General features: G+C 45.1%; 1 protein-coding gene across 1 annotated transcript in view; it reads right to left on the bottom strand.

Annotated features, from left to right (window-relative positions):
* RPIA (ribose 5-phosphate isomerase A) overlaps positions 1-26,892 on the bottom strand; it is a 37,500-nt gene extending 10,608 nt beyond the window's left edge. Inside the window, exons 1-5 of the mRNA XM_077766693.1 lie at positions 26,571-26,892; positions 15,134-15,194; positions 13,692-13,747; positions 3,901-3,960; positions 670-734 (exon numbers count right to left, since the gene is read on the bottom strand). Of these exons, the coding sequence (XP_077622819.1) occupies positions 670-734; positions 3,901-3,960; positions 13,692-13,747; positions 15,134-15,194; positions 26,571-26,855 (527 nt within the window). The 5' untranslated portion in view covers positions 26,856-26,892. The remainder of the gene's footprint in view (positions 1-669; positions 735-3,900; positions 3,961-13,691; positions 13,748-15,133; positions 15,195-26,570) is intronic.
* Positions 26,893-27,705: the final 813 nt, after the last annotated feature.

Raw genomic sequence — 27,705 nt, 5'->3', positions numbered from 1 at the left:
AAAAAAAAAAAACATTCAAGAAATACTTTTCAGGGGTGCCTGGGTGGCTCAGTCAGTTAAGTGCCTGACTTTGGCTCAGGTCATGATCTCATGGTTCATGGGTTCGAGCCCTGCGCTGGGCTCTGTGCTGACAGCTAGCTCAGAGCCTGGAGCCTGTTTTGGATTCTATGTCTCCCTCTCTCTGACCCTCCCCTGTTCACGCGGTCCCTCTCTCAGAAATAAATAAAACATTTTAAAAAATTACAAAAAAAAAAAAAGAAATGCTTTCCAAATGAATGAATATATACATAAGCAAGTGCTCAAAGAGGCTAAGAGCAGCTTTAAAACAAAGATCACACACTCCCCTACCCACAGACCTAATAATCTAGCCCCAGCAATATATTTGGTTTAATCTGTACAGTTTTTAAAATTTGAATCAGCTGAAGACTGTAGATACAGAGAATGCATTAGGATGAATAATCTCACCGAGAGGCCCAGGTTCCTGGTCAGCAGACTGCTACTCATGACTAGAAATGCCAAGCTGGCTCTATAGCCAAAGGGTATCAACTTTCTAGTACAAAGACAAGCTCACATACATCACAGTAGCAATTTGTTTATTCTGTCTTCCAATCTGCTTTGCTAAGGATTAACTGGCATACTCCTCAGCAAGAAAGTCCCTACAACACTTACCCACCGCCCTTGATGAGATTGAGATCAGCATCTACTTCATCAGCACCATCAATTGCGAGGTCAATCTGCATTGGGGGAAGGGAGGAAAGATACAGAAACTACTAAGAGCCTTTGGAAGCGAAGCTCTGTGCAAAGCTTGGACATGCAATAACTCATCAGATCCTTAGCAGCCCTATTAGCTAGTTTCAGTTGTTCCCTTTTAACCAGTCAAGAAACTGAGGCTCTGAGAGGTTAAGCTAGTCTACTAGGGTCACCAGGAAACAAATATGGGGCCAAGAAATCACACCTGGGTCCAGCTTTTACCCAGCTTTTAATTCCCTTTCCTTATTGATGGGCTTCTCTGTGGATGAGCTAGAATTATTTGAAAGTACACAACTCCAACATGGGGTGACATCACCCCTAAGAAGAGAAAAAGATACACAGTATGCCTATGGTATTAAAATTTCACTGGGGGTGGGGGGCGTACCTGGGCGGCTAAGTCAGTTGAGCATCCAACTTTGGCTTGGGTCATGATCTTGGGGTTCATGGGTTGGAGCCCCACATCAGGCTCTATGCTGGCAGCTCAGAGCCTGGAGCCTGCTTCGGATTCTCTGTCTCCCTCTCTCTGCCCCTCCCCCACTCGCACCCTGTTTCTCTCTCTCAAAAATAAATAAAACATCTTTAAAAAAACATAAATTTCACTGGAGAGGGGCAACAGATACAAGGCTGAGGAACACGAATTCAGAAGTCTCCATATTAGTGGCAAAAGGAAAGGCAATTTCAAGCAGACACAAGAAAACCCAATGAACAGTTAAAAAGACATGATCTGCAATTGGAAATTAGCTGAAGCACCCCCACTACGACCCCACCAAAGCACCTGTCAGGGCTTGTCCAGTCCCACTGTTAGGAAATGCCACCACCAATGCCAAGAGCAGTCAGGGGCAAAATGGGTTCATTTATCTTTCAAAACTTAAGATCAAGGAAGCTCTATATTTCTCTTCACTACTAACTCTCCATGGACAAGGCAGGAGCCTTAAACCTGGTTATTTAAAGGAGCGGTATAAAAAACCCCAGGGTACAAATCAGTTTAAGTTGCCTGGCCTGGCACAGAAGTAAAGTGTCCAAAGCTTCAGCTTCGCCGTGCTTCCATCCTTTCACAGCTCCCGCCCTCTGTCTGAAGAGATGGACTGCGCCACTTCTCCAGGGCCTGGAAGGCTGCAGCCTTCTTTGTACGAGTTGCAGGCCCACCTTTGGCCCAAACCACCCTCCTCACAGTGCTGAACACAAATGCACACTGTGGCCTGCTCTGTCCACAGAAATCCCCCAGCAAGCTCTTCCCATGGTTCTTACCAACCCCTCTAAGGCCCACTTGTTCTGGAATGACACAGGCTAGTAGACCAGAGGCTCCTATGCAGTTTGGTCTGCACGCTGCCATAACCCCTCCCCCCTCCTGCAATCCAACCTTGCCCACTGTGCACCAATGCATTCCACCTACCCAGTCCTTACCACCCAGGCCAACCCAGGCACTGTCCACATAAGCTGCCTGGAACTGTGCTGGAGGCCGAGCTGACTCCAGCAGGTCCAGGGGTCCCTGAAGGATGGACGGTGTCAGTGAGAGAGTGAGAGAGCCCCGAGATTCTTTCTGATCACCAGGCAGGCATCTCTGTCCTGTTGGTTTTGGTGTCTTTATTTAAAAGTTCAGCAACGACATGAAGTCAGAGAAAAGAATTTCTTACAATGGGAGGCCTTTTGTGATATCAACTGCAGAATTATTCCGACCAAGGAAATAAAAGAATGTTCTTAGTGAAAAATAGGATAACATACAAGTTAAATTGTATATAGATAAGCTAGGAGTCATTCTGTCTGGCTCTCAAGAGGATAAATGTTTCTGAATTGGCTTGTTTGTGGAAACTAACATGGGGGCCCTAAAAGTGTCAGTCTTTGCACCTGGGTTTATGTTTTAGCTACTCTTATCTATCCTCATCCCAGCTGCCAGTGTAAGGGAGGGTGTTTGTGGAATGTAGGCCTCGAGGAAGGGACTACTATGCGTCACCAATTAGCAAAGATATATGTAGTAACTATGTTCTGCCCTTAACCCCAAAATAGGCTCTTTGTCTCCGGACCAGGCTCAATTGTAACTCTTGTGTTCTTAACCCCCTTTATCATCCAAGTCTTGGGTCTGCAAGGCCCATAGGAAGAGCCTTTTGACAATCACCCACAGAGCTTTCATCTAAAGTCTCTTTTGTAAAGGCAGGAGTATGTTTTTCCTTATGAGGTATCTGTGTTCAGAATATGGGTCTGATATGGAATACTGGGAGGCCTGGTCAATACCAGCAGGCTTATACCCAACATGAGCCAGTAGTAGCAGAAGGAGATACCAGTTTTCGTTTCTCATGGCAGGAGCTGCAAACACTGCCACTTCCCCGCTGCGACTGCCATCCAGAGAGGCCGGCACGGCTCCCGGCAGAACTGCTCCCGGAGTTCCCATCTATTCCTCTCTGGAATGCTCTCTCCTGCCCTGGCTTCCTTGCCTTCACAGTTCTGCTCAAACTTTACCTCTCCCCACAAACCCTTCCAGGTAGCATTGCTCCAGAGCCGGAAGCATCCAAATTCATATTTAAGCTCACTACCAGCTACAGAAGGTGTGGTTTTGGCAAATGGCTTGTCCTCTCTGTGTCTTTTACACGTCCATAAAATGGGATAATGATGGTATGCACCCTCAAGACTACTGGAGAGTAAGTAGTTTAATACAGGCCTAACACTTAGCACAATACATGGTATACAAGAAGGCTCAGCAAATGCTAACTGTGAGTCTGCTGCTCACCCTCCTCAACTTCAGTCTCCTCTGTGTGTTTCACCAGCTTTGCTATAACACCTAACTGCAACCTGTTTTCAAATGTCCATGGCCGCCTCAGAAAATTACTTCTCCTCTCCACTTAGTGGTAAGCCCCATGGGCCGGCTCACTCTCACACTTCTGTACACGGACCACAGGAAGCCGTGGATCCAGCCCTGGGTTTGTGCAATCCCCCTTCACCACACTCATACTGAGCCCTCAGGGTTAACCACAGGGAATGTACCGGAAACTAACAACCTCTCCTCTCGTGAGGTCAGCCAAATTTAACATTCAAAACCCCTGGAGAAAATGTAGCATGACTCACTGACCTTTCTCCCAGACTCAACAGGACATTGAGTCCATGAGCAAGTGACAGCCTTAAAAAAGACAGAAAGACAAAGCAGCCCAACTCTCTTACCTCTGGGTGTCGGTCCAGGTCACTGAGAGTTAAGCCATACTGCAAGATGAGCTGACGGGCCTATGGAGGACAGGAAAAAGCACCCATGATCATTTACTCTGAGCACGTAGAAAAGATTCTCAGCATTCTTTTGGATTTAAGTGTCAGACATGGAGTCCTAACCAAGGCTCTCTCCCAAATCCAACTGGGCCCACTAAGAGCAGGAGATCTAGCTCTATGAAGGGCAAAACTAAGCTAATTCATCCTGGGAGCCAGAAGAAGGCAAATAGCATATGGTGAAGATCCCGAGTGCCAGGCTAAGATTCCTCCTCTGTGACCTGCTATTTAAGACAATGCCATGGGGGCCCCTGGGCGGCTCAGTCAGTTGAGCATCCAACTCTTGACTTCAGCTCAGGTCATGATCCCCAGGTCATGGGATCAAGCCCCGCATGTGGCTCTGTGCTGAACGTGGACCCTGCTAAGATATTCTCTCTCTCTCTCTTTCCTTCTCTCTCTTTCCTCTCCCCTCCCCCCCAACCCTTGGCCCCTACCCCACTAACACTCTCTCTAAAATAAAAAGAAGTTTTAAAAAAGACAATGCCATGGACTCCTAAAGCTTATGGTAATACAGTATTTAAAACAAAAAACAAAACAACAACAACAACAAAAACTTCCTAAAATAAGAACTGAATGAATAGAGTGATTTTCAGGCTATAATGTTGAATAAAAATAAGCAAAAAGGGTGTCTGGGTGCCTCAGTCAGTTAAGCATTCAACTCTTGATTTCGGCTCAGGTCATGATTTCACGGTTACTGGGATCAAGCCCCGCGTTCGACTCCGAGCTGTCAGCCCAGCTGGGATTCTCTCTCTCCTGCCCCACACCCACTTGCATGCACGTGTGTGCACTCTCTCTCAAAATAAATAAACTTAAAACATAACTTATGTTTAAAAATAAAAAATAAACAAAAGAATATACACACTCCATACAGTGTATTAAAGGCAGGATGTTCAAATGACTAAGCGAAGGGCTGAGCAAATGGAGAACACCACACTGGGAGAGACCTGAGATTTACTTTATAGACATGCCTCATATTAACCTTTCAAAGAGGCCAACAACAAAAAAAAAAAGAGCAGTGATTACTGCTACCACGTGGGAGTCACAGCTGGAATAAATACACCTTGAATCTTCGAGTTTGACCACCCAAATCCAAGTGATAAGGATCTGTATTCATTGTATTCATGTCATTGCTTACCATAAGCAGAGGGACCAAAGGATAAAAAATTTTCTTCCAAAGGCATGTCTTGAAAATATTTTGTTTAAAATGAAAAACATCTGAGATTAAGAATCAGAAGGTCTCAACTCTACTCTTAAATGAACCAGCCACATGACCCTTGGCAAGTTTTCTTGGGATGGATGAAATGACCAATGTCAATCTTCAAATCCAAAATCCTAAGAGTCAAACCAAAAAAGATCCTGTAATTTGCAATATATGGTCCTTGTTGGGATCCTAAATAAATTAAAAAATATGTTTAAACGATAAGACAAGGGGAAATTTAAACCCTAAAGATTATTTTATGTTACCAAAGATTATTAAATTTTTTAGTATTAAAAGATGTTTAAAAGCCTCCCTATTTTTCAAAGAGACATAATGAAATCGTTATGATGAAATTATACTATGACTGAATTTGTTTCAAAATCATCAAGGTGGGGTGCCTGGGTGGCTCAGTTGGTTGAGCATCTGTCTCTTGATTTTGGCTCATGTCATGATCTCATGGTTCATGGGATAGAGCCCTACACTGGGTCTATGCTGACAGAAGGGATCCTGCTTAGGATTCTCTCTCTCCCCTTCTCTCTGCCCCTGTTCTGCTTGCACGCCCAACTCTCTCTCTCTCTCTCTCAAAAATAAATAAAATTTAAAAAATAGTCAAGGTAGAGGAGAATGGGGTTCAGATTAAAAAAAAACTGGGGCGCCTGGGTGGCTCAGTCGGTAAAGCGCCAACTTCTGCTCAGGTCATGATCCCACGGTTCATGGGTTCGAGCCCCTTGTCAGGCTCTGTGCTGACAGCTAGCTCAGAGCCTGGAGCCTGTTTCAGATTCTGTGTCTCCCTCTCTCTCTGACCCTCTCCTGCTCACGCTGTGTCTGTCTCTCTCTCTCTCAGAAATAAATAAAACATTAAAAAAAAGAAAAACAAATATTGTTTAAAAAAAAAACAAAAACTGACCATGAACTGGTGATTACTAATACTGGGTGATGGGTACATGAAAGTTCATTATGTGGTTCTTTATCCTTTTTGAAGTATGAAAATTTCCACATAAAAAGCTAAAATAAAATACTTACTGAAAATAGCAAATTCAAAACAAAAATAACCCGATTCTGGGGCGCCAGGGTGGCTCAGTTGGTTAAATGTCTGATCTTGGTTTCAGCCCAGGTCATGATCTCGTGGTTTGTGAGTTCGAGCCCGGCAAGAGAATTCTTGGGATTCTCTCTACCCCTCCCCTGCTCTCTCTTGCTCTCTCAAAATAAATACATAATGAAAGGAGAAAACAATAAAAATGGTATTGGATAATTATTTCTCAGTTCCTATATGTCTCCAAAAGTAGTGCTGTAGAAAGCACCCTAATTCCAGACCCTGAAGCTATAAGAACAATGGGAAAGTCTGGAAGGTAGCCCCTAAGATGACCATCCCCACCTCTTGGTCTTCATGCTTTTGGATAATCCCTGCCCACAAAGTCCCAGGGTTGGTCTGAGTGACAAATGGCACACAGCAAAGGCGATGCAAGATACTTCAGAGATTAGTTTATAAAGAATGCTGAGGGGTGGGTAAGGGTGGCATGCTCGACAAGATCCCTCCCTCTTCCCTCTGCCCCCTCTCTTATCACACACAGCAGGGAAAAAGTTGCCACGTCCTGGAGACACTAACAGAGGCCCTCCCAAACAGCCTGTGAAGGATGAAGGCCTGCGACACCCATGTGACAGAGCTTGGACACACAGTTGGGTCTTGAGATGACCACAGCCCTGGCCAACAGCTTACCGGTAAGCTCGTCAGAGACCGAAGCCTGGCCGCCTGGCTAACCCACTGTGGATTCCTGACCCTTCCTGACCCGTGGCAACTAGAGATAATAAATGTTTGTTGTTTTAAGCTGCTAAATTTAAGGGTAATTGGTTCCATAGCAACAGATATTGAACACAGATGGCGTTAGAAACCTGATATACAAACTGCACAGGGTTCAGGGTGATAGTCTCCCATGCACATACAACTGTGTGATGTACTATGATTTCCTAGTAACCTTATACACTTTAGAAAGAATATGAAACTGCATTCAGATATATCACATAGAAACTGGCTGTCAGGAAACTGGTCTACCAGAATTCCTAAGGAAAAAGTCCTGTACAAATATATCACTTTAATTTAACATTTCCTAAGCTCAAAGACTGCCTGCACCACTGGACAGTGTTACTATTCCATGAGGATGTCTTACTTGTCCATCTGGATTGTAATCAGAGTGTGAGAGAGCACATTTTCCACATCCTTGCTACCCAACAGCAGTTAGCATCATTTGAACCAATAGCTGGGTAAATAAGCAATCATTCTCAGTTCATTCTAGGAGTTACCTAGTGCAAACCCCTGTTTTAAGGAAGAAATGGATGCCCAGAGAGGTCACAGTGGTAAGTTAGGGACAGACTGAAGACCAGAAATAGTCTCCTGCCTTCCTGTCTTATCTAGGGACTAAGAAGGGAATCAGAAGAAAAGGAAAACAGAGAGAATGGTAAAAGAACAAGAAGCAGAGAGGACAGGCCCGTTTATAAATGGAATTGAAGTCATCTTATATAATAACATGCTATTAAAGATAACAATTTCAAAAGGAGTTCTTTGAGGTCTTGGCATTCCTCCTCCACCTTCTCCCAAACTCCAGCCCCACACACCCAGCTCAAATGTCATCCTTCCCGGGAAGCTCTCCCCAATTTGCTGGGCAAGGAGTAGGCTTTCCTTCCTCTAAAAGCCACATTATCTCTACTTCTCTACGATTTACTTGTAAATAATGACACACATAAATGTAGCATTAATTCATCCAACAACCACATACAGAGTGCCTAAAAGCCAGGCACCACACTGGGCACTGGAGATGGTGGCTCCCATGCATAGGAGCCTCATATCTGTATAATACTACGCACATCCTCAATGATCGCTATGTCCAACTGAATTCTGCCTCCTTACCACCACCACCAGCAGCCACCCATCTTAGTTCTCATCCAAAGTCCAGCACATAATGATGCATAGGGGCACATGGACTCCAATGTTTATAGCAGCGCTCTCAACAAGAGCCAAATTATGGAAAGCGCTTAAATGTCCATCAACTGACAAATGGATAAAGATGTGGTTTATCTATACAATGGAGTACTACTTGGCAATGAGAAAGAATGAAATCATGCCATCTGCAGCAACATGGATGGAACTGGAAAGCATTACGCTGAGTAAAATAAATCAGTCACAGGACAGATATCATATTATGTTTTCACTCAGTGGATCTTGAGAAACTTAACACCACAAGAGAGTCTTAAATCCAGAGAACAAACTGAGGGTGCATGGGGGTTGGGGGAGAGGGCAAAATGGGTGATGGGCAGTGAGGACGGCACTTGCTGGGATGAGCGCTGGGTGTTGTATATAAGCCAATTTGACAATAAATTATATTCATAAAAAATAAAAAAAAAAAGTCCAGCATATGAAAGAAACCCTGTAAATGTTGTATGGCTGGGAGGCCCCACCCCAACTCCTGCAAGCCATGGATCCCTCATTTGGGACAATAAGCAGTAATACAAGGACAGGATCTGTCCTAGCTTTAAACAGTCTACACCCCTGTCCAGATTGTGGAGAACTCTTGTACACTGACCTCAATAGTCACAGAGGTAGGACCGGCTCCCATCTGCAAGTCCTACAACTCTCCCTTCTCCCCATCTTTGACTGGACTCCCTATAGGTCCCCTGCGAGTGGCTCTGCACACACAAGACAGTCAGAGCCACAAACAACATGAACTTCCTGTTATGAGATGAACTGTGTTCCCCTGGGGAAAAAAAAAAAAAGGCTGGAGTCTTAACACCCAGTACTTCAGAATGTGACCTTATTTGGACACAGGGTCTTCACAGATGTAATCATGTTAAAACAAAGTCATTAGGCTGAGCCTTAATCCAATATGACTGGTATGACTGGTGTCCCATGGAGGAGAATCTGGACACAGACAGGGAGAAAGGCATGTGAACATGAAAGCAAAGATCAGGGCGATGCACCTATAAGCCAAGCAAGGCGAAAGACAACCAGAAAGCCACCAGAAGCTAAGAGAAAGGCACACCAGATTCTCCTACTTGACCTCAAACTGCTAGCCTTCAGAACTGAAGAGACAATAGATTCTGGTTAAGTCACACTGGGTTTGTGGTCCCTTGTTACGGCAGCCCTAGGAGACCAATATACCGACTTCAACACAACACACGACAGCCCAATTGTGGGGGTATCGAACTAACACTGGCTTAGTCAGCACATATGCAGCCACAGGTGCTCGGGTGACACCAGTGTCTCCTTTATACCAGACACCCTGAACTTATAAGTTTAAAGGTCTCCGGAAGGTGTAGCATAAACACCCATGTCTGCTTTTCCAGCTCCTGAAAGCACAGGGAGCAGTAAGCTAATGTTTACGTTGTGCTTTTGGAAAAAAGAAGCCAATGGCCTTATCATTGCAATCCCACAGCAGGGCCCCCAAAAGCCTCTTGTGACTAAGGACAGTGGCGTGTGGCAGACTAGCAGCCCTGTTGTTCATAAATTTCACAATAAAATAGGAAAGTTCATATTTTCCTTTCAATCATCTAGTTGAGGTGCACCGAAAGCTGACATGAAAAATAAAGTTTTTGGCCTAGACCAAGTCTGACTTTTAAGTACCTTTTTTTATTATCCTCTTCTAGAAACTTTTAACCTTAAAGGAAAAATCTACAGAAAAATCCTTTAAATCTCTATAGGTTTACTTGTTTAGAAGGTAAAGCATGGAGTATTTTGACTTTTTCAATCATTTCAGGAGTCTGTATCTAGCTAAACTTAACAAGAAATAAGTTTGCATATGAGGGGGGGGGAAAAAACGGTAACTCTGAACAAATGAATTTTTACAAGCTCTATGACTGTGAATGACTCCTCCACTGAATCTACTGGAATTGGCCGGCATTTTCCACTCTGGGTACACTATTATCACTTACCACCATAAAATGTATGTGGGTTAGGAGGATGTTATTTTAAGAACACAGTACTAAACCTCCAATTAAAAACAGCAATTTAAACACCTCTATTTAGCTCAACTCTTTCCCAAAACCTCTGTAAAACTATAATAAAGGAAATTTTCTAAAACACATAAACAAAAAGAGGAGAAAATAGTAGCAAACTTTTAAAAGCTGGACCACTGATGGACAATGGGAACTGCCAAAAATGAAAAAGAAAGACAAATCCTAAAATAGCACTGGAAGAAGTGAAGAAGACACTAAATAAATAGCACATAAAGAACCTCCCAAAAGGTTCGGAGTTCCACAGCACTGCGAACTTTGGGAAGCAGACTTGTCAGTGGGAGTAAAACGTAGTTACGAACCTGCTGTATCTCTCTTTCTCCACTACTCCCAAAGCAGCATATTTATTCATTTATTTTCTGGAGAAGGTCAAACAGCAGGTCTCGGAACTGGCCTGCAGGCACAGTTGAAGACGGAGGGCCCTCCCTCAGCGAGCTCTTGCTGCACAGTAGCTACCCCAAAACTCAGGGGCTTAAAAGAGAGAATACTGCAGACATTTCTCCATTTCTCTGCATTCTCCATATACAGATGGCCAACAGACACAAGAAAAGATACTCAACATCACCCATCATCAGGGAAATGGAAATCAAAACTATAATGATATACCACCTCACATCTGTCAGAATGGCTAAAATCAAAAACACAAGAAATAGCAACTGTTGATGAGGATGTGGAGAAAAAGGAACACTCATACACTCTTGGTGGGAATGCAAAGTGGTACAGACACTGTGGAAAACAGTATGGGGGTTCCTCAAAAAATTAAAAATAGAACTACTGTATGATCCAATAATTCCACTACTGAATATTTACCCAAAGAATACCAGAACACTAATTCAAAAAGACATATGAGCCCCTATGTTTACTACATCATTATTTACAGTAGCCAAATTATGGAAGCAGCCTATGTGTCCATCTACAGATGAATGGATAAAGATGTGGTGTGTATGTATATATGCACGCACACACACACACACACACACAAAATGACACAATGGAATATTACTCAGCCATAAAAAAGAATAAAATCTTCACCTTTGCAACAGCATGGATGGATGTAGAGTGTAATGCTAAACAAGGTAAGTCAGAGAAAGACAAATACCATTTGATTTCACTCATATGTGGAACTGAAGAAACAAAACAAACCAAAAACTACTCTTAACTACAGAGAAATGGTGGTTATCAGAAGGGAGATGGGGGTGGGGTGGATAAACAGGTAGCAGATTAATAGTACACTCATTGTGATGAGCACTGAGTAATGTATGGTATTGCTGAATCACTTTATTGTACACCTGAAAGTAATATAACACTGTATGTTAACTAAACTGGCATTAAAATTTTTTTAATAATTAATTTTGAAAAAAGGAGCAAATATATATCAATTCTCATGATTCCATGGACTAACTGGGAAGTCTCTGGAACAGGCTGATAGGTGTAGGAAAAAGGCTTGCCTCGCACACCTGGAGCTGCTCAGCCCTGAATCCTCCAGAAGAGTAGCCTAGGCTTGTTCACATGGTGGCAAAATGGCTTCAGCAGCAAGAAGGGCCAAGCCCCACCACAAAAGTGCCTTTCAGTCCTCTACTGGAATATCATTTGGTCACATCCCAATGACAAAGCAAGTCACAATCAAGCCCAGAGTCAAAGAGATACTGCAAAATGGTGCAGACACTTCTTTCCCAACTATTACAGGTTCTTCATTGAAAACTGGGAGCAAGTTTATATCCAGAATAATGACAGAGGTCTTCTAGCTTCTTTGTCTACTTGGACCCCGGGACACAGGTGGCCATGCATACTCTTCCCACAGGGGCACTGGCCAGTCTTCTCTGAGACATCTGAGCAGCCAGAAGACAAATAATCTGACATAAGGAGCTCTTCAACAGGCTTGGCTGACAAACCTGGAGCAAAGACCACCTTTATCCTACAAGCTACTTTCCAATCAGCTTTAGTCTACCAGTCCTCAGAATGAGCAGAGAGCTGGGGCGCCTGGGNGCTCCCCTCCCCCTCTTACAAAAAAAAAAAAAAAAAAAAAAAAAAAGAATGAGCAGAGAGCTAAGGAAAGCCAGAATCAGGAATGCAAAAACATAATAAAATAAAACACCAAACAACCTAACCATATTTTGACTGTGCTGGTTGATCTGTCAAAACTTATAATCATATGCAAAAAAGAATAAATTTTACTGTATTAAATTATACTTCCAACAAACTTTGGGAAAACAGATATATAAGGAGAAAAAAATGTTAAAAACAAATGGAGATAAAGGGAGACACTGAAAAAAACTGACCCCATTAAACAAGAACAATTAAAAAAAAAACTCTCAGAAAACAAAACAAAAAGAGATCTCATTGGAAACTAAACATGAGACAGTAAAATAAGCTCAATAGAAGGGTTAGAGGGGGTGCCTGGGTGGCTTAGTCAGTCAAGTGTCTGACTTTGGCTCAGGTCATGAGCTCATAGCTCGTGGGTTCGAGCCCCGCATTAGGCTCCATGCTGACAACTCAGAGGCTGAAGCCTGCTTCAAATTCTGTGTCTCTCTCTCTCCTCCCCCAGCTTATACTCTCTCTCTTAAAAATAAATAAACATTAAAAAAAAAGGGGGTTAGAAAAGACAAAGCTAAAAAGATAATAGGGCAAAACAGCCTGCAAGCACGAAGAATAAGACAAACATCCTAGAACGAAAAACCAGAGAAAACAGAGGCAAGAAAATTGAACAATAGGAAAAAAACTCCCCCAAAATGAAGAGTATGAGTTTAGAGAATGAAATGTCCTTCCAAGGGCCCAGGAGCATGGATGAAACAAACCCACACTAAAACACACTATGGTGAAATGCCAGAACACTGGACACAAAGAAAAGATAACATCAGGGTATCAGGGTTCAGAGAGTGTAAAATACTGGTTTCATACAAAGGATCAAGAATCAGAATGGCATCAAACTCCTTTAATAGCAAACTGAAAACTACAGAATAGAGAAATACCTTCAAATTTCCTCAGAAAAGATCTAATATATAATTCTCTAAGCCAAACAACCAACTTCAAGGAAGGCTAGTATAAAGATATTTTCAGGGACACCTGGATGAGCATCCATCTCTTGATTTCAGCTCAGGTCATGATCCCAGGGTCAAGGTCATGGGATCGAGCCCCACATCGGGCCCTGCACTGAGTGTGGAACCTGCTTAATATTCTCTCTCTCTAAAAAGAAGTAAAATAAAAATTAAAATAAAAAAATTTAAGACATTTTTCAGACATCCAAAGTTGTCAACAACTTGGCATCCCACACACTTAGACAGCTTCTTAAAAGATGTGCTTCACCCAAAGTGAAGGAAACAAAAGGGGTGGGGAAGAAATGACAAGAAACAGGACCAAGAACAGGGCGATCCAAAAAAGAGAAGAGAAGGAAGGTTCCTGAGGGCAAAGGGAGAAACCAAGCCACACCTCCACGTCCTCGGGATCCAGAAGATTCAGCAGCCAAATGCCATGGTGCAGAATGGAAAGCAGGACATACCTGGAAGGAGGTGGGAATGCAGACGAGGTTCAGATTCTCTTGTTTCACTCTTTCAGCTGTGGAGACAAAAGCCACGTTGGTGGTTTTTCACTCTCCTCACTTTATTTTTCTTGTCATGTGCACATCTGCTCAAATCCAACAGAAAAGGAAAGGTCTATTCCCTACTGACAGCTGCCTTTCATTCTGTGTCCCCAGCCTTGGTGAAAAACTCTGTGAACAAACATCTCACACACACAAGACAGGGACATTCAAAAGCCTGAGGACTAAATACTAACTACAAATAGAGCCATGTCAGGTGTTTGTGACTACTACGTTCCTGGCAATATTCAAATGCTTTTTACATGTGAACTTTTAATCCTAACAACCCAAAGGTTAAGTTTCAACTATTACTCCCACTTTATAGATGAGGAAACTGAAGCACAGATAGGTAAAGCCACTGGGTAGTTATGTCACTAATAGGTGGCAGAGCTGACATCCCACGCAGTCTAGCTCCAGTCTTAACTACTTCTTCCTTGTACTTTACTTTTACATGCATAATACATATAATCATTTATAGGCCCCAGAGGGTGGTTAAGCAGGGTTTACTTATTCTTTTTGGATTTGTACATTTCAGGGGGTGGGGAGGGACTCTTACCAAAAAAACTTTATTAAAAGTTCAAGTCTTTTTAATCACTGGGTCTGCATCATGGCAGGTTCAGAAGCCACTATTATGAAATGCACACTAATTCCCATGCCCTACAATCCTCCATACACTCAGTGCTAAGGTAGAAAGGTATGCAACACAAAAGCCTGTGTTAAGCCAATGAGGATTCCAGAAGCCATCACGCCAGCACCACAGCCACTCTTTTAAAGACTAAGTGTTCTGGACTTTGTATCCTGAGCACTGCCCCCCTTGGCACCTAGAAGAAGCAATCAGCATTCAGGCAAGTCTCTCCTCTGGGCTTTGTTTTAACAGACAAAAGCAGAGCAGTAAAACCTGTTGAGCAGCCACACGGGCTGATAAGTCCAGAGCCTTTCCTAAGCTCAAGGACACCCTAATCAGTAAGAAGCCAGCACCTGCAGGAAGGAGCCACCAACTCTGGGTGCCTCATATCCACTCCAAGGTCATGGACAGGGTGAGCCTGCTCTGAGCTCAGTATGTCCACCTGAGGTTGACCGAGGGACCCAACGGCTTTAGAAGGCTTATCCCAGGGCCCTAGGGGCCACACATAAGGATTAAAATTCTGCTGAGATCTCATCCTAAATCCACTCCCACCCTCCACATGAGCAAAGTAAACAAAGCCAGGGCATCCCCCAAAGTTAGCTGAAGAGGCCCAAGAATATCTCTCAGAGAAGAGCAGAGTTGGGCAGGTGCCAATGCTTTGCCCCTCCTTCCTCCGCCCCACCACATCCCCACCCCACTGTCCCCCACAAAACATACAGCAGACACCCCAAGAGCATACCTATTCGCTGCACAGCATGAACGATTGTAGAGCCGCTTCCAATCCCTAGCACTTGGTTATTCTGCCAAAAAAAGGAGAGGAAAAAGCAAAAGTCATTAATACCATATGTGACACTCTCTTTAGCCCACTTCCTAGATCAAGGTGGGGTGCCCATTTTATAGCAACATAAGCCCTGAACAGAACCACCTGAGAGCACTTTAGCCTAATACCCATGGCAATTTATCAGCAGCACCTTCTACTCTCATCTAACACTAACATCACCATTTCTTCCTGTTAAAAAGATAAACTGAGGCATATGAAGAATTTTATTTGAGCAAGTCAAGCGGCACCCAGTCTGGCAGATAGAAAGAGCTTCGAGGAGCTACACAAAATGAAAGACTTTTATAGCCAGAGGAAAGTGTGAACAAGGAGGTGACAGCAGGCAAAAAAGCAGACTGGTTATTATTGCCAGGTTACTTTTCCTTAGGGGATGGCAGGGGCTACTCAGGCACATACCTAACTAGTGCTGATCAGACAATTCCTAACTAATATAACATTCCATTTTGGGGAGGGTTGAAACTGTAATTAAGTCTCCTTTTGGTGATACAGGCTTAATACAAGTGACTTAATTTGGAGCCTGTTGTCTTGTTTATTGATGAGGGACCATGGGGTAAGTGGAGGGCAAAATACAGGCTGGCACCACTCCACCACTCCCCAGGTGGAATATGTGTGATATTCCCCCAGACACTCCCAGCTACCCAAGAACAAAGGAAACAGCTTTAAGTACCTGCCATGGTGATGTGAGAAACTAAGGCAAATGAAAAATTAAATTTCCTTACTGCCTACAGGCCTTTGACAAGTCCTTGAAACCAGCAGAGTGACCTCCCTCTAGGAGCTCAGCTGTCTCGATGATGGCACTTTGCTAGGGGCAAAAGAGAACCTTGGCTTAACATTGTTCCGACCTCAAGGATCCTGTAATAAGTCTACTTCCTTTATCTCAAGGGCCCAAGATCTATTCTGGCAATCATACTCCAAGCTTATGGCCCCCGATACACATCTGAAGGGTCTCATGACTGAGGTTTTACTAAATGGTAATAATGGCCTTTGCCTAGCCAACAGCTAGTCCCTCAAGGTCCTAGAAACCTTGCTTCCAAAATGCCTTAGAGACTTACTCTAACCCTGACCCCCTCCCAACCTGAGGGTATATAATGAGTTACCCTTCACGACCCCAGTGCAGCTCTTCCTGTCTATGGTTCCTGTCCCATGCCTTAATAAAATCATCTTTTTGTTCCAAAGACATCTTCAAAAATTCTTTCTTGGCTGTCGGCTCTGGACCAACCCACCAGCACCCCAAAACTTCATTATTTATAACAAAAAAAGATTCACTATGGGCTTCCCCTTGCTCAATGGATGTTTAATCAGTTGCTGGAATTCTACGAAATTTGACACAAAATATTTCAGCATATCGAACTTCCTCCGAAGTTGCTTATTCAAAGTAAGGTTGTGTAGGAGGTAACTGATGTTGTTAAAAGATTAAAAAAAAAGGAAGGTAAAATCACAGGCTTGTATCAATATAAAATGAATAGGTCATAGATTTCATTTAGCTCATTAAATTACTGAGTGAACAGAAAAAGATGTTACAACCTATCCACAGGAAGAACCCTAGAATCGAAAATTCATATACAGTCAAGAAATGCTGAAATGAATTTACAAGATCTTTAGGGAAATAATCAGTTGACTCTCATAAAATTTGCATTTCTATGAACAAAAATTATGTGCATTGCTAATAGTGTTCTACAAGTTAAAGGTCCCTCCACAGAGTTGTATATAGCCTAGTGGAAGGCAATGGCAGGCTCTGGCATTCCAAGAAAGGATGTGCAGTAATCTCTTTTGCTCATTTTTTTTTTTAATGCTTTATTTATTTCTGAGAGAAGAGAGACAGCATGAGCAGGGGAGGGTCAGAGAGAGAGAGGGAGACACAGAATCAGAAGCAGGCTGCAGGCTCTGAGCGTCAGCACAGAGCAAACATGGGGCTGGGCCCCACGAACCACCATGACCTGAGCTGAAGTAGGACACGTAACCGACTGAGCCACCCAGGCACCCCAAGCACATTTGTTTTAGAGTCTCTGAGAAGTCACAGGAAACCGACTTGACTCTGCTTAACCCAGGAGGAGGTTGTATTGCTGAGAACCTGATTCCATGTTTCTAGCCAATCTCACCACGATGAATTTGTAAGTAGCTCCTTTGTACCAAAATACTGTCAATCAATTTGGTACCAGGCAAATGTAACCCACATGTCCAAACCCCGCTAGCAAGTGACCTCAGAGTAAAGCTCCATTGATGGTAACGGTACAAGGCTCAACACTCTGTGCTTTTACACGAAGTCTTTAACAAATATTCCTGGGATGCTCACAGGTATAGTCCCCGTGCTCCCTAGGCTTGGCCACTTTGCAGTTCTAGTTAAGTTTCCTTCTTCTCGAACAGAAGGGCTAGACGGACAGTGCCTGCCTTGCTCAGACCCACACCCTGTTCACATGGTCCTGCTCCACAGGCTGCCGCTGCTCCCCCACTGCTCGCTCACCGCCTGCCCGCATTCACGGAGACGTCCTACCTGACTTCCCCGTGGATGTCTCCTCCCTGGCCAGCAAGGAAACTCACTCCAGAGGGGGTGCTCCTCAGAGAGCTGCAGGGCTTTCTGCGCCATAGTTTTCCCCTTGATGTTACACTTCTTTTCTCAAAGCCTAAAACCCACTAGCACACCGGGTGTGTGTAATGGGGAAAACTGGTCCCGGTGGGCAAGTCACCTCCTGTGTTGACCAGGGTTCTCCAGAGAAACAGAACCAACAGGATGTGAGCAAGCGTGTGTGCGCGCGCGCACGTGTGTGTATGTGTGTATGTAGAGACAGAGATAGAGAGTAAGAAAGAGACTTATGTTAAGGAACTGGCCCATGTGATTTCAGGGGCTGGCCAATCTGACATTTTAAGGCAGGCCGGCAAGCTGGAGACTCAGGGAAGAGTTGATGTAGTCACAAGACAGTTTAGAGGCAGAATGCCTTCTTCCTTGGGAGACCTCAGCCTTTTCTCTTAAGGCCTTCAACTGATTGGATGAGGCCCACCCACAATAGACTTTTACTCAAAGTCTATTGCTTCAAATCTTAATCTCATCTAAAATATACCTCGCCATGACATCTTGGCTGGTGTTTGACAAAAAAAAAAAAAAACTAAGCACAATGGTGCAGCCAAGCTGACACATGAAATTAACCATTACACCCAGGTGTGCTGTGGAGTTTGGCTCACTCTGCCAGGCTCCTGGGTCACTTGCAATGACTTTCCTCTCAAGCTGCTTGTCCCTCTGCGCAATCTGGGGCCATGGGTGCAAGCCCTAACTAAACACTTACTCAGGTACAGCCACGTTAGTGTGCAAAGTGGACAGAACCCTTCTCTTAAATGCGTCAAACCAGCTTTAGTTTACATGGCATTCTATAGTTTTGTCTTTAAAGTCCCTTTTCTGGGCTAGTATCCAAAATCTGTAAGGAACTCACCAAACTCCACACCTGAAAAGCAAATAATCCAGTGAAGAAATGGGCAGAAGAGATGAACAGGCACTTCTCTGAAGAGAACATCCAGATGGCCAACCGACACACGAAACGATGCTCAACATCTCTCAGTCTCAGGGAAATACAAATCAAAACCACACTGAGATACTGCCTCACACCGGTCAGAGTGGCTAAAATGAACAAATCAGGAGACTCTAGATGCTGGCGAGGATGTGGAGAAACGGGCACCCTCTTAAACTGTTGATGGGAATGCAAACTGGTGCAGCTGCCCTGGAGAACAGTGTGGAGGTAACTCAAAAAATTAACAGGAGAACTCCCCTATGACCCAGCAATAATAGCACTGCTAGGAATTTACCCAAAGGATACAGGAGTGCTGATGCATAGGGGCACATGGACACCAATGTTCATAGCAGTACCTCAACAATAGCTAAAACATGGAAAGAGCCTAAGTGTCCATCAACAGACGAATGGATCAAGAAGATGTGGTTTATCTATACGATGGAATACTACATGGCAATGAGAAACAATGAAATCTGGCCATGTGCAGCAACACGGATGGACCTTGAGGGTGTTATGCTGAGCGAAATAAGTCAGGCAGAGAAAGACAAATACCATATGATTGCACGTATAGGAGGATTAGGAGGAACTTAACGGAGGACCAAGGGGGAGAAGAAGGGGGGAAATAGTGTGGGAGAGGAAGAGAGGCAAACCATGAAAGACTCTTGAATACTGAGAACAAACTGAGGACTGATGGGTGTGGGAGGGGAGGGGAGGGGGGAGATGTGCAAGGAGGAGGGCACTTGTAGGGATGAGCACGGGGTGTTATATGGAAACCAACGTGACAATAAACTATTTGTTTAAAAAAAAAAAAAAGAAGCAGCAGCAGGCTCCAGGCTCAGAGACAGGTGTCAGCACAGAGCCCGAAGCGGGGCTCAAACCCACGAACCGTGAGATCATGACCTGAGCCGAAGTCAGACACTTAACCAACTGAGCCACTCAGGTGCCTCTCTTTTGCTCATTTTCTTAAATTTTGCCTTATGGTGTTGAATTCTTCCCTAAAGTGGGGATAATTAGTCTTGAGGTCACAAGGGATTATTGTGAGATTTGACTGATATTAACATTTAATAAACATTCTAAACATTCTTGGTAAGTGCTTATTGATAGATGGTAGTTTTGCTTTGGTTTCTAGCTGTTTTGCCTTAGACTGGCAGGAAGTTGCTTAGGAACTGAGCTCCACATTATTTCCTAATTGTAGTATTCTGACCTGTTTTGCTGTTTGTGGTCTAACTGAAGTTGGCTGGGCCCCTATGCAGCCCCTCATCTGCTCAAGGGATCCTCCCCCTTTCTTCGGACTGCAGGCTCAGTCAGGCCTCTTCTTGTCCTTTGTACTCACAAGCGCTCCTACCCACTGTCCCTACTGCAGGAGAAGACTCTTTCTCATAATCCTAACTAAGCTTCACCCTCTTCCCATATTCTGAGGCAGTCTTTTGCAAAATAGGGACCTTCTGGCATCAACTGGACAGATGCTGACGTGGTTTGCTATTTCAGAACATGCGCCATCCCCTTCAGACAGGGTAACTGAAGAGACCCTATTAAAAAAAAAACAAAACAAAAAATAAAACGTGCTTTTTTGCTCCTTTTCCTGCTTCTATTCTTGCTAGTGATGAGGGAGCCAAAGGCAAGCTGAGGGCAAAGCACAAGCTAACCCCCCGAAACCCCTGTCCCCCAGTGGGACATTGTGACGCTCCTCAGGCGCTCCAGACTGCCCAAGCACAAAGGAAAGGGAAACACAAACTGAGAGAGATCACAGTCACAGAGGACAGGAGTCTCCATCAGTTTGCAACTATCTGTTTTAATGATTTACAAGAAAAAAAGGCAATCTCCAGAAACCTACACACTCCATTTCCAAGAACCCTAACATAACCCTCCTCCTCCATAATGATGTGGGGAACAATGGCAAGAAGAAAATGTAGATAAAATTAAATTTCCTTATAACCTGCATCCCACTGACTAACACTTGAGATAGGCAGAGTAAAACATTCCTCTGGAAACTCCTCACTGTCTTAATGTTAATGTTTTGCTAGAAAAAAATAGCTTTAGTTCAACAATAGCAAGGCTTCCAGTATCTTGGGAGTCTTCTTTAGCATATGAAAGTTTGGGAACTTCCCACTGCCTTTACACACTACCCCTCCCCCAACTCCCAGGTATATAATCAGTCAGAACCCCAGAGCAGCTCGTCTGGCCCACTGGTCCAGTCCCCAAGCTTTAACAAAGTCATCTTGGCACCAAAGACATCTCAAGAATTCTTTCTTGGCCATTGGCTCTGGACCCTCAGCCCCACCACTTCAACCTCATCACTAGGACTTGCACCCCCACCCTAGACATGCCTTATGGTATGGCTAAAAGTATGTCCTCCTTGTAAAGGTCAGGGAGTTCATGGTATCTTTAGTCTTCTAGCACAATAGATAATATCTAAGTAGTGATGGGGTGGGGTCATCACTACTGTGATGGTTTTGGTTTTCTGAGACTCCTAGCTTCAGGGCATAGGCATAAGTGACTTATAGAGGACACCTGAGCACTCATCCTTTTTTTAAAAAATATTTATTTTTAATTTTTTGAAAGAGTGAGCCAAGTAGGGGAGAGGCAGAGAGAGAATCTCAAGCCGGCTCTACGCTCAACACAGAGCCAAACACGTGGCTTGATCCCACAACCCTGGAAGCCAAAATCAAGAGTCTGATGTTCACCTAACTGAGCCACAGAGGCACCGAAGCACCCCACACTCATCCCTGTTTTGACCAGTTACTAGATGTTTGAGAGGCACATACCGCAGGCCACTGTCCTCAAAAAAAAAAGAACAAAAAACCTGGCCCCCAAGCAAAGATGAGTCTCTTCTTTCCTTCCTGGGTCTCCCACACATTCAGATTCTGCTATAACCTATCACTCACACTATTCAATAAACTCTGCTCCCACTTCCTACCAGCCTGAATTTGATTTTGATCCTGTGTGAAGCCAAGGATCCTGTTGGCTAGTCCTGAGGGACCCTCTCTAGTTCCCCAGACCAGGCCAGCCTGCATCACCCTAATGGTTACTTTGGACTCTACCCCTTCTGCTGACTTCAGGGAGGCTCTAGATGGTGGGCTTGATACCCCCCCTGAAGATTTCCTGTGATGCCACCAACCTGAAGTTGCCTGTGATCAGTCCCCGAAAAGTCACTGAAGCTAGATAACTCTGCTTTTCACTCTTAGGGTGAACCTAGGCTTTGTGTTTTTTGTACAGCTTTTCCTTTCTGACTGCCCCTGGGGGCTAGCCAGGAACCTTTTAGTACTCACCTGCAGAACATTTTTGTAAAGCCAGCTTAAACTGAACATTTTAAGTAAGTTAAATCTTTTGCCTGATAGGAAGTAGGGAGTGTAAAAAAAAAAAAAAAGAAAAAAAAAAAAAGGCCCAAAATGGAGTCACTTATGCTAAACTGCAGGTCACCATACCAAGACTTGACTTAATTACAGTTTTGGCTCTCCCAGAAATGGAATCTTAAGCTAGTCAATCGGGAACCGTCTGATCAGCACTAGCTAGGTAACGTGCCTAAGAGACCTCTGCCATCCCCTATAGCAAAGTGACCTTACAATAAACAACCTGCTTTTATGCCTAGTATGACTTCCTAGGTCCTGTCCTTTCTGACTAGAAAAGTCTTTCATTTTGCAAAGCTCTTTGGAGTTCCTTTCTATGTGCTAGGTCGGATGCTACCTGATTCATGAATCACTGAATAAAGCCAATAGTTCTTTAAGATTTACTGTTGAATTCTGTTTTTTATTACTTCATAGGAGACAAGAAAAATCCTGGGGGCAACTCAGGACAAACTGAGAGCCAGAGCCAACACCGCTCACTCCCCACAGGACAAATACCCAATGCCAGCCCCTGGGCCCATATCTGATGTGGTCCTTCTCAAAGCAAGACCACATCTCAAACTGTAAAGGATTAGTTAGAAAGAATGACCAGCCAGTGGAGAGAGCTACAAAAAAGAAATCAAATGTTAATACTCCAGCCACTAAAGCACTTCCAGTTGGGCCTCTACCTACAGATGGCTTTACCCACTAGCCTCTGTTTGCTACCTGATGGAAATCACTTTGACTAGCTCACAGTTCCCAAATCACCAAATACACCACAGAGCCCTCAGAAGAGAGCTTGTCCCAGGTAAGAATTCCATCTTCAGTGATGCCCTCATGAAGGTAATGCATCCAGTAGTTATTTAACTACCTGCACAAATGTCAACAGTAAGGTCTTTAAGACAAGTGAATGGTATGTCACAACACAAAAACATTCAAAACAGCTGAATGTCTGGGTGTGCCTGGGTGGCTCAGCCAGTTACTTAACTGGCTCTTCATTTCCACCCAAGTCATGATCTCACAATCAATGAAATCAAGTTCTGTGTCGGACTCTATGCTGCTGACAGCACGGAGCCTGCTTGGGATTGTCTCTACCTACCTTTCTCAAAATAAATAAACTAAAAAAAAAAAAAAAAATAGCTGAATATATTCAAGAATGAGAAAATTACTTAATATACTAATGCCTATGTAGGCTCGACCTAACTCTCACACTTAACCTGAAGCTGACAGCACTTAGCTATACAGTAATCCTCGTTACCATACACTGATGTCACTCACAAGCTCCCTGCAGCCAGGTGGCACACAGACGAACTTTGGTGAGTCAGGCAAGCTCTATGCAAGGCTCTCCTTCCCTCTGTGGAGGAGGCCAGGAATTACAGGGGCCTGCCAGGCGTAAGCTCTTCAACCACGTGGTTCTCCTACCATGGAATCAAATGACTGGCCCAGAAATCAGCGTCCTAGCCAAAGCGAAACAGAGATAGCCAAAGGCTGCCTATGAGGTGGCGCAACGGCAGACAGCCACCAAGCAAGCTCTGCAGGAGGAACAGGCCCCTTCTGCTGGACAATACTAAACCACATGCCATACTTGCAACACTGGAACTTCACTACGTCCAGTAGGGTAACTTGGAAATAGTTTCGCTGACCAACTGGAGCTACTGCTCACCAACTTCAGGCTAAGCCAGTCAAAAAACAAAGCCAGGCTCCAAGAAAACAAAGGGAGCTATAGCCCTTCAGGAGAACACAGCCCTGCATGGTCCTGGGTGGCTAAACTCCCAGAAACAGGCAGAGCTGAGGTCAGGGTGGCTACCAGAAGGGTTCAGTTGAGAACTCTACAAGTTCTCCATCCATCCAGATGTGGAAGTAGTCACCACAATGGAACCCCAATGGGCTGGGCAACTGCGAAGCCTACACTCCAGAGATTCTAACTAAGCAAAGGGCCACCAATAACCCCACAATCCATATTTGTGTCCACATTCCACCAACTCAGCAAATATTTACCAGGCAGGCCCAACTGCAACTGACACTGAGAGAAGATGAGGTTAACTATCCACTAAGAGCTTACTCCTTAGGAAGACAGGAGAGAGAAACATACAGATGACTAGAACGGAAGACACCATAAAGCACATAAGAGGTATAAAGCACTACAAAACCGAAAAGGTCTCCCCCAAAGTTAGGAGGCTAAGAAAAAACTGAAAAGAGGAAATGGTCTTTGAACCAAACCCTGAAGGACATAATATGATTTTAACAGGCAAGGTCAGAGGACAAGAGCGAGCATTCTAGGGTAGAGTGTAGTGATGTTAAAACACACTGTATGCCAGTAGTCTGACTTTTCCAACGTTCTGGTACATGGAGGACAAAGGATTATAGAAGGAAACAAGACTGTGGGCTTCAGGAAAAGAACCACAGCCTCTCATCTGCATATTCTCTCCAGCTGGCCCAGTACCTGGCTCACAATAGATACTTCAGATATGTTACGTGGACATTAAAATGACGCCCCCTGAGGGGTCCCTGTGACAAGAGCAGATGAGAGCTTCAGAAGATAATGCATCACTCGACAGATTGGCAGAAGGGACAAGATAAGGGCAACTGCTATCCTCTGGCCATGGGAAGAGCTTAAACTGGGAAAGGTGACAGGTCAGGGAGAAGGGTCAGCTGTAACAACATCCAAAGGTGGAAGGAACAGGACTTGGCACATGACCACATCGACAAACTGACACGAGTGAACAATTTCAAGACACGAGGCACTAGAAGAAAACATGGCTTAGATGGGGGCAAAGGATACCCACCCTGGAGAGGGCAGCTAGCTAAGCCTTGACGATTAGGCACATGACTATGTTCTGTAAATGTGTAGGTTTGAACTCTCCTGTTTGCCAAGTATCCAGGACATGATTTTCCTTCTCCCTGAAGCCACGTTTCTGGCCACCACCACACCAACTGCCTGACACATACTAGGCACTCAAATATCTGGCAAACAAATGAAATGGACAAATCAACGTTGAAAAGCAGAAAATACAAAATTCAGGTAATGTTAGCATCTCAGGAAGCAGCTTCATAGGCAAAGCGGGTGCCCCTGAGATTGGGGTGAGGTGCCCTGAAAGTGCCAATGAAGATCTCCCCATGACCACCTGGTAATTTCACAGAATAATGTGGCTGGAATCCAGTGGTTTGTAGCTCTAGCCCGAGATGGGGGCTCACAGATTTTTATGTAAGCAAATACATTTAACTGAAGTCGAGAATACTGATGTCAGCAAGTATTAATGTAACTAAGTTCATAGGAAAACTAAGATATTTACAGATTTCATTTACCTGTCTATTAATTATTCACTTTATACAGGCATTTTGAAATTTCAGCTTACTGTCCCAATTTTTCCGCTGAGGCACTGAATCCCAAAAGCAGAGCCAGACTGCACATTTTGCATTATCTCTGAGGATTCCCATAGAAAACTCCACTGCTAACCAGTCCTGGAACAAAATACACCAGAACAGAGCGGCTGCAGAACTGGTAGAAGGGCACTGGAACAGGAGTCACTCAGTTTGGATCCCCAAGGATCCTTGGCCATTCCTCTACAGAACAAGCCGGTTCTGTAGAAACAGGTTACCACACTGGTCCCTCCTCCGACTTAGTCAAGTGGTGTGAGGATCAAACATCATCTACCTATGGAAAGTATCTCTTAAAGCGTTAACAAATGTAAAGAACTATCATTAAAGGAGAAAGAGACCCGGATACCACTTTCTAAGAAAATAGAAGAGAGAGACAAAAAGCCCAACAAAGCCCAGGAAACTCCCCCAAAGGGCAGAGATACTCCACTTCGCTCGTAAAGTACCACAATTAAGACAATTAACTTGACTGATGACAGCAAATCCACTCAAAAGACTTCACTATAACAGCACCACACCCGCCACTTAACAAGTGGGGCCACACGACCTCACCGGTAACGCCTAGACATCTCTGCGCCCCACCTTAAAGAACAGCTCCCTCCAAAATCCAAGCGCCCACCCTGCCCTGTGAAAGGCAAGGAGGTTTAAAGCCTGAATGAGTCTTCCGGTATCTCTCACTAGCGAGTACACTCAGGACCTAGCGCGCGCCAAGCTACGAACCTCCTTGGACGTGAAATTTCAACGCAATTTGCAAACAGGCTCTCCCCGGGCTTCCCAACACAAGAGAAACGAAGATCTCTTGGCAGCCTCAGAACTCCATTTGCCATTTGTTGATAAGGAAGCCGCACGGCACGTACTTTCCAGCCCCACTCCAAACACATCAGACACCACCAGACTCCACTATGCAAACTGTTACCCGGCCGGACACGGAAGGAGTCTTTTTAGAAAGCTCAACTTTTAGGAAACTCGTCCCCAACTGATCCCACATCTAAAAGACCTTTAAGGAGCAAGGCAAAGGAGGGGGGGATCTAAACCCGGATAAAGCGTGCACCCTCGCCCCTCTCACGCAGCCCCCGCCCAGAGCGCGCAACACGAGCCCGTCACGCCGAGCACGGGAGCCCCACGCCCGGAGCTGCTCACCCTCACGTGGTTCTCAACGGCCGCGCGGCCCGCTAGCTTCTTGGCCTCCTCGGCCTTGGACATCGTGGAGGGGGCCGGGCAGGCGCTGTTGGCGTCCCCGCCGTGGGTACCTGTACTGCCGACGCCGGCGCGGGTCCCGGACTGCGCGCGTCCGGGAGGCTGCACGTGGGAACCCAGGACACCCCAGCTGTTCCCGCCTCCGCCTGAGGCCGCGCCCCCGGCCCGCCCGGGCAGCGGGGCCAAGACCCGCCCGTAGAGGGTGCTGAAGGGCCCGGGGCGCTGCATCCCGACGCCCAGCTCCAGCCGCCGCCACGGTCCCGCCCCCCGGCTCGTCCGGAAGTGTGGTCGCTAACGCACGCCGCGCGCGCCGGCTGCTGCCGGGGTCCTTACTGGGAAGTGTAGTTCTGTGGCTTTGGCAGCCCTAAACCACGCACCAATTGGAACTACCAGCCCCACAGTGCTGCGCGACTGGCGCGCAATAGCCCGCGACGAGCTTCGACGCGCAGGCGCGTGCGGCCTGAGCAGCCAAAGCCTGAACCTAGGCGTTAACACCCAGCCGAGACGCGTTTATGCCGCGCTTGGGTGGGCTCGGAGGGTTTTTCTTTCTGCCCTCACAACCGCGAAGGGGTGGTAGAGCTGACCTCGTCGGTTTTCCCAGAGGTGGGAATGTGGCCGTAGAGTCCTTAGGCCAGTCGCTGTTCTGGAGACATCACCCCGTTTTGACAGCGACTGCTCTAGACACTCCCTGGGGAAATATACAAGCGGTTTGCGCGGGCTTGTTATTGGACAGAGAACAGGTTCTGAACCCAGGTTCAGCTACTCCCTGCTGGAAAATCAATATTCGAGAGACAAGTAACAGTGGGGGAAACAAAAGGCTATTTTTTTATTCAGGAAGCCGGCAACCTGAGAAGATGGTAGACTAACTTCTCAAAGACTCATCGTCCCCGATCAGGCAAAGCCAGAGGGTTTTAAAGGCGAAGGCATTGGAAAAGGGAGGAGGGCTACGTGCAGAGAAGCAGGTGCCCAGGCAGCTAGTCGTATGTGGACATGACCCTAAACAGACTTGCTGGCGTTAGTGGCGGCTGTTTCTGAGTGTAGTAAGGCCTTATCTTCTGAGAAAGCTTGGGCCTTCGTT

The sequence above is a fragment of the Crocuta crocuta genome, unplaced genomic scaffold (assembly GCF_008692635.1).
Source record: "Crocuta crocuta isolate KB4526 unplaced genomic scaffold, BGI_CrCroc_1.0 scaffold275, whole genome shotgun sequence".
NCBI classification, from domain to species: domain Eukaryota; kingdom Metazoa; phylum Chordata; class Mammalia; order Carnivora; family Hyaenidae; genus Crocuta; species Crocuta crocuta.
This window is presented reverse-complemented; position numbering and strand designations above follow the sequence as displayed.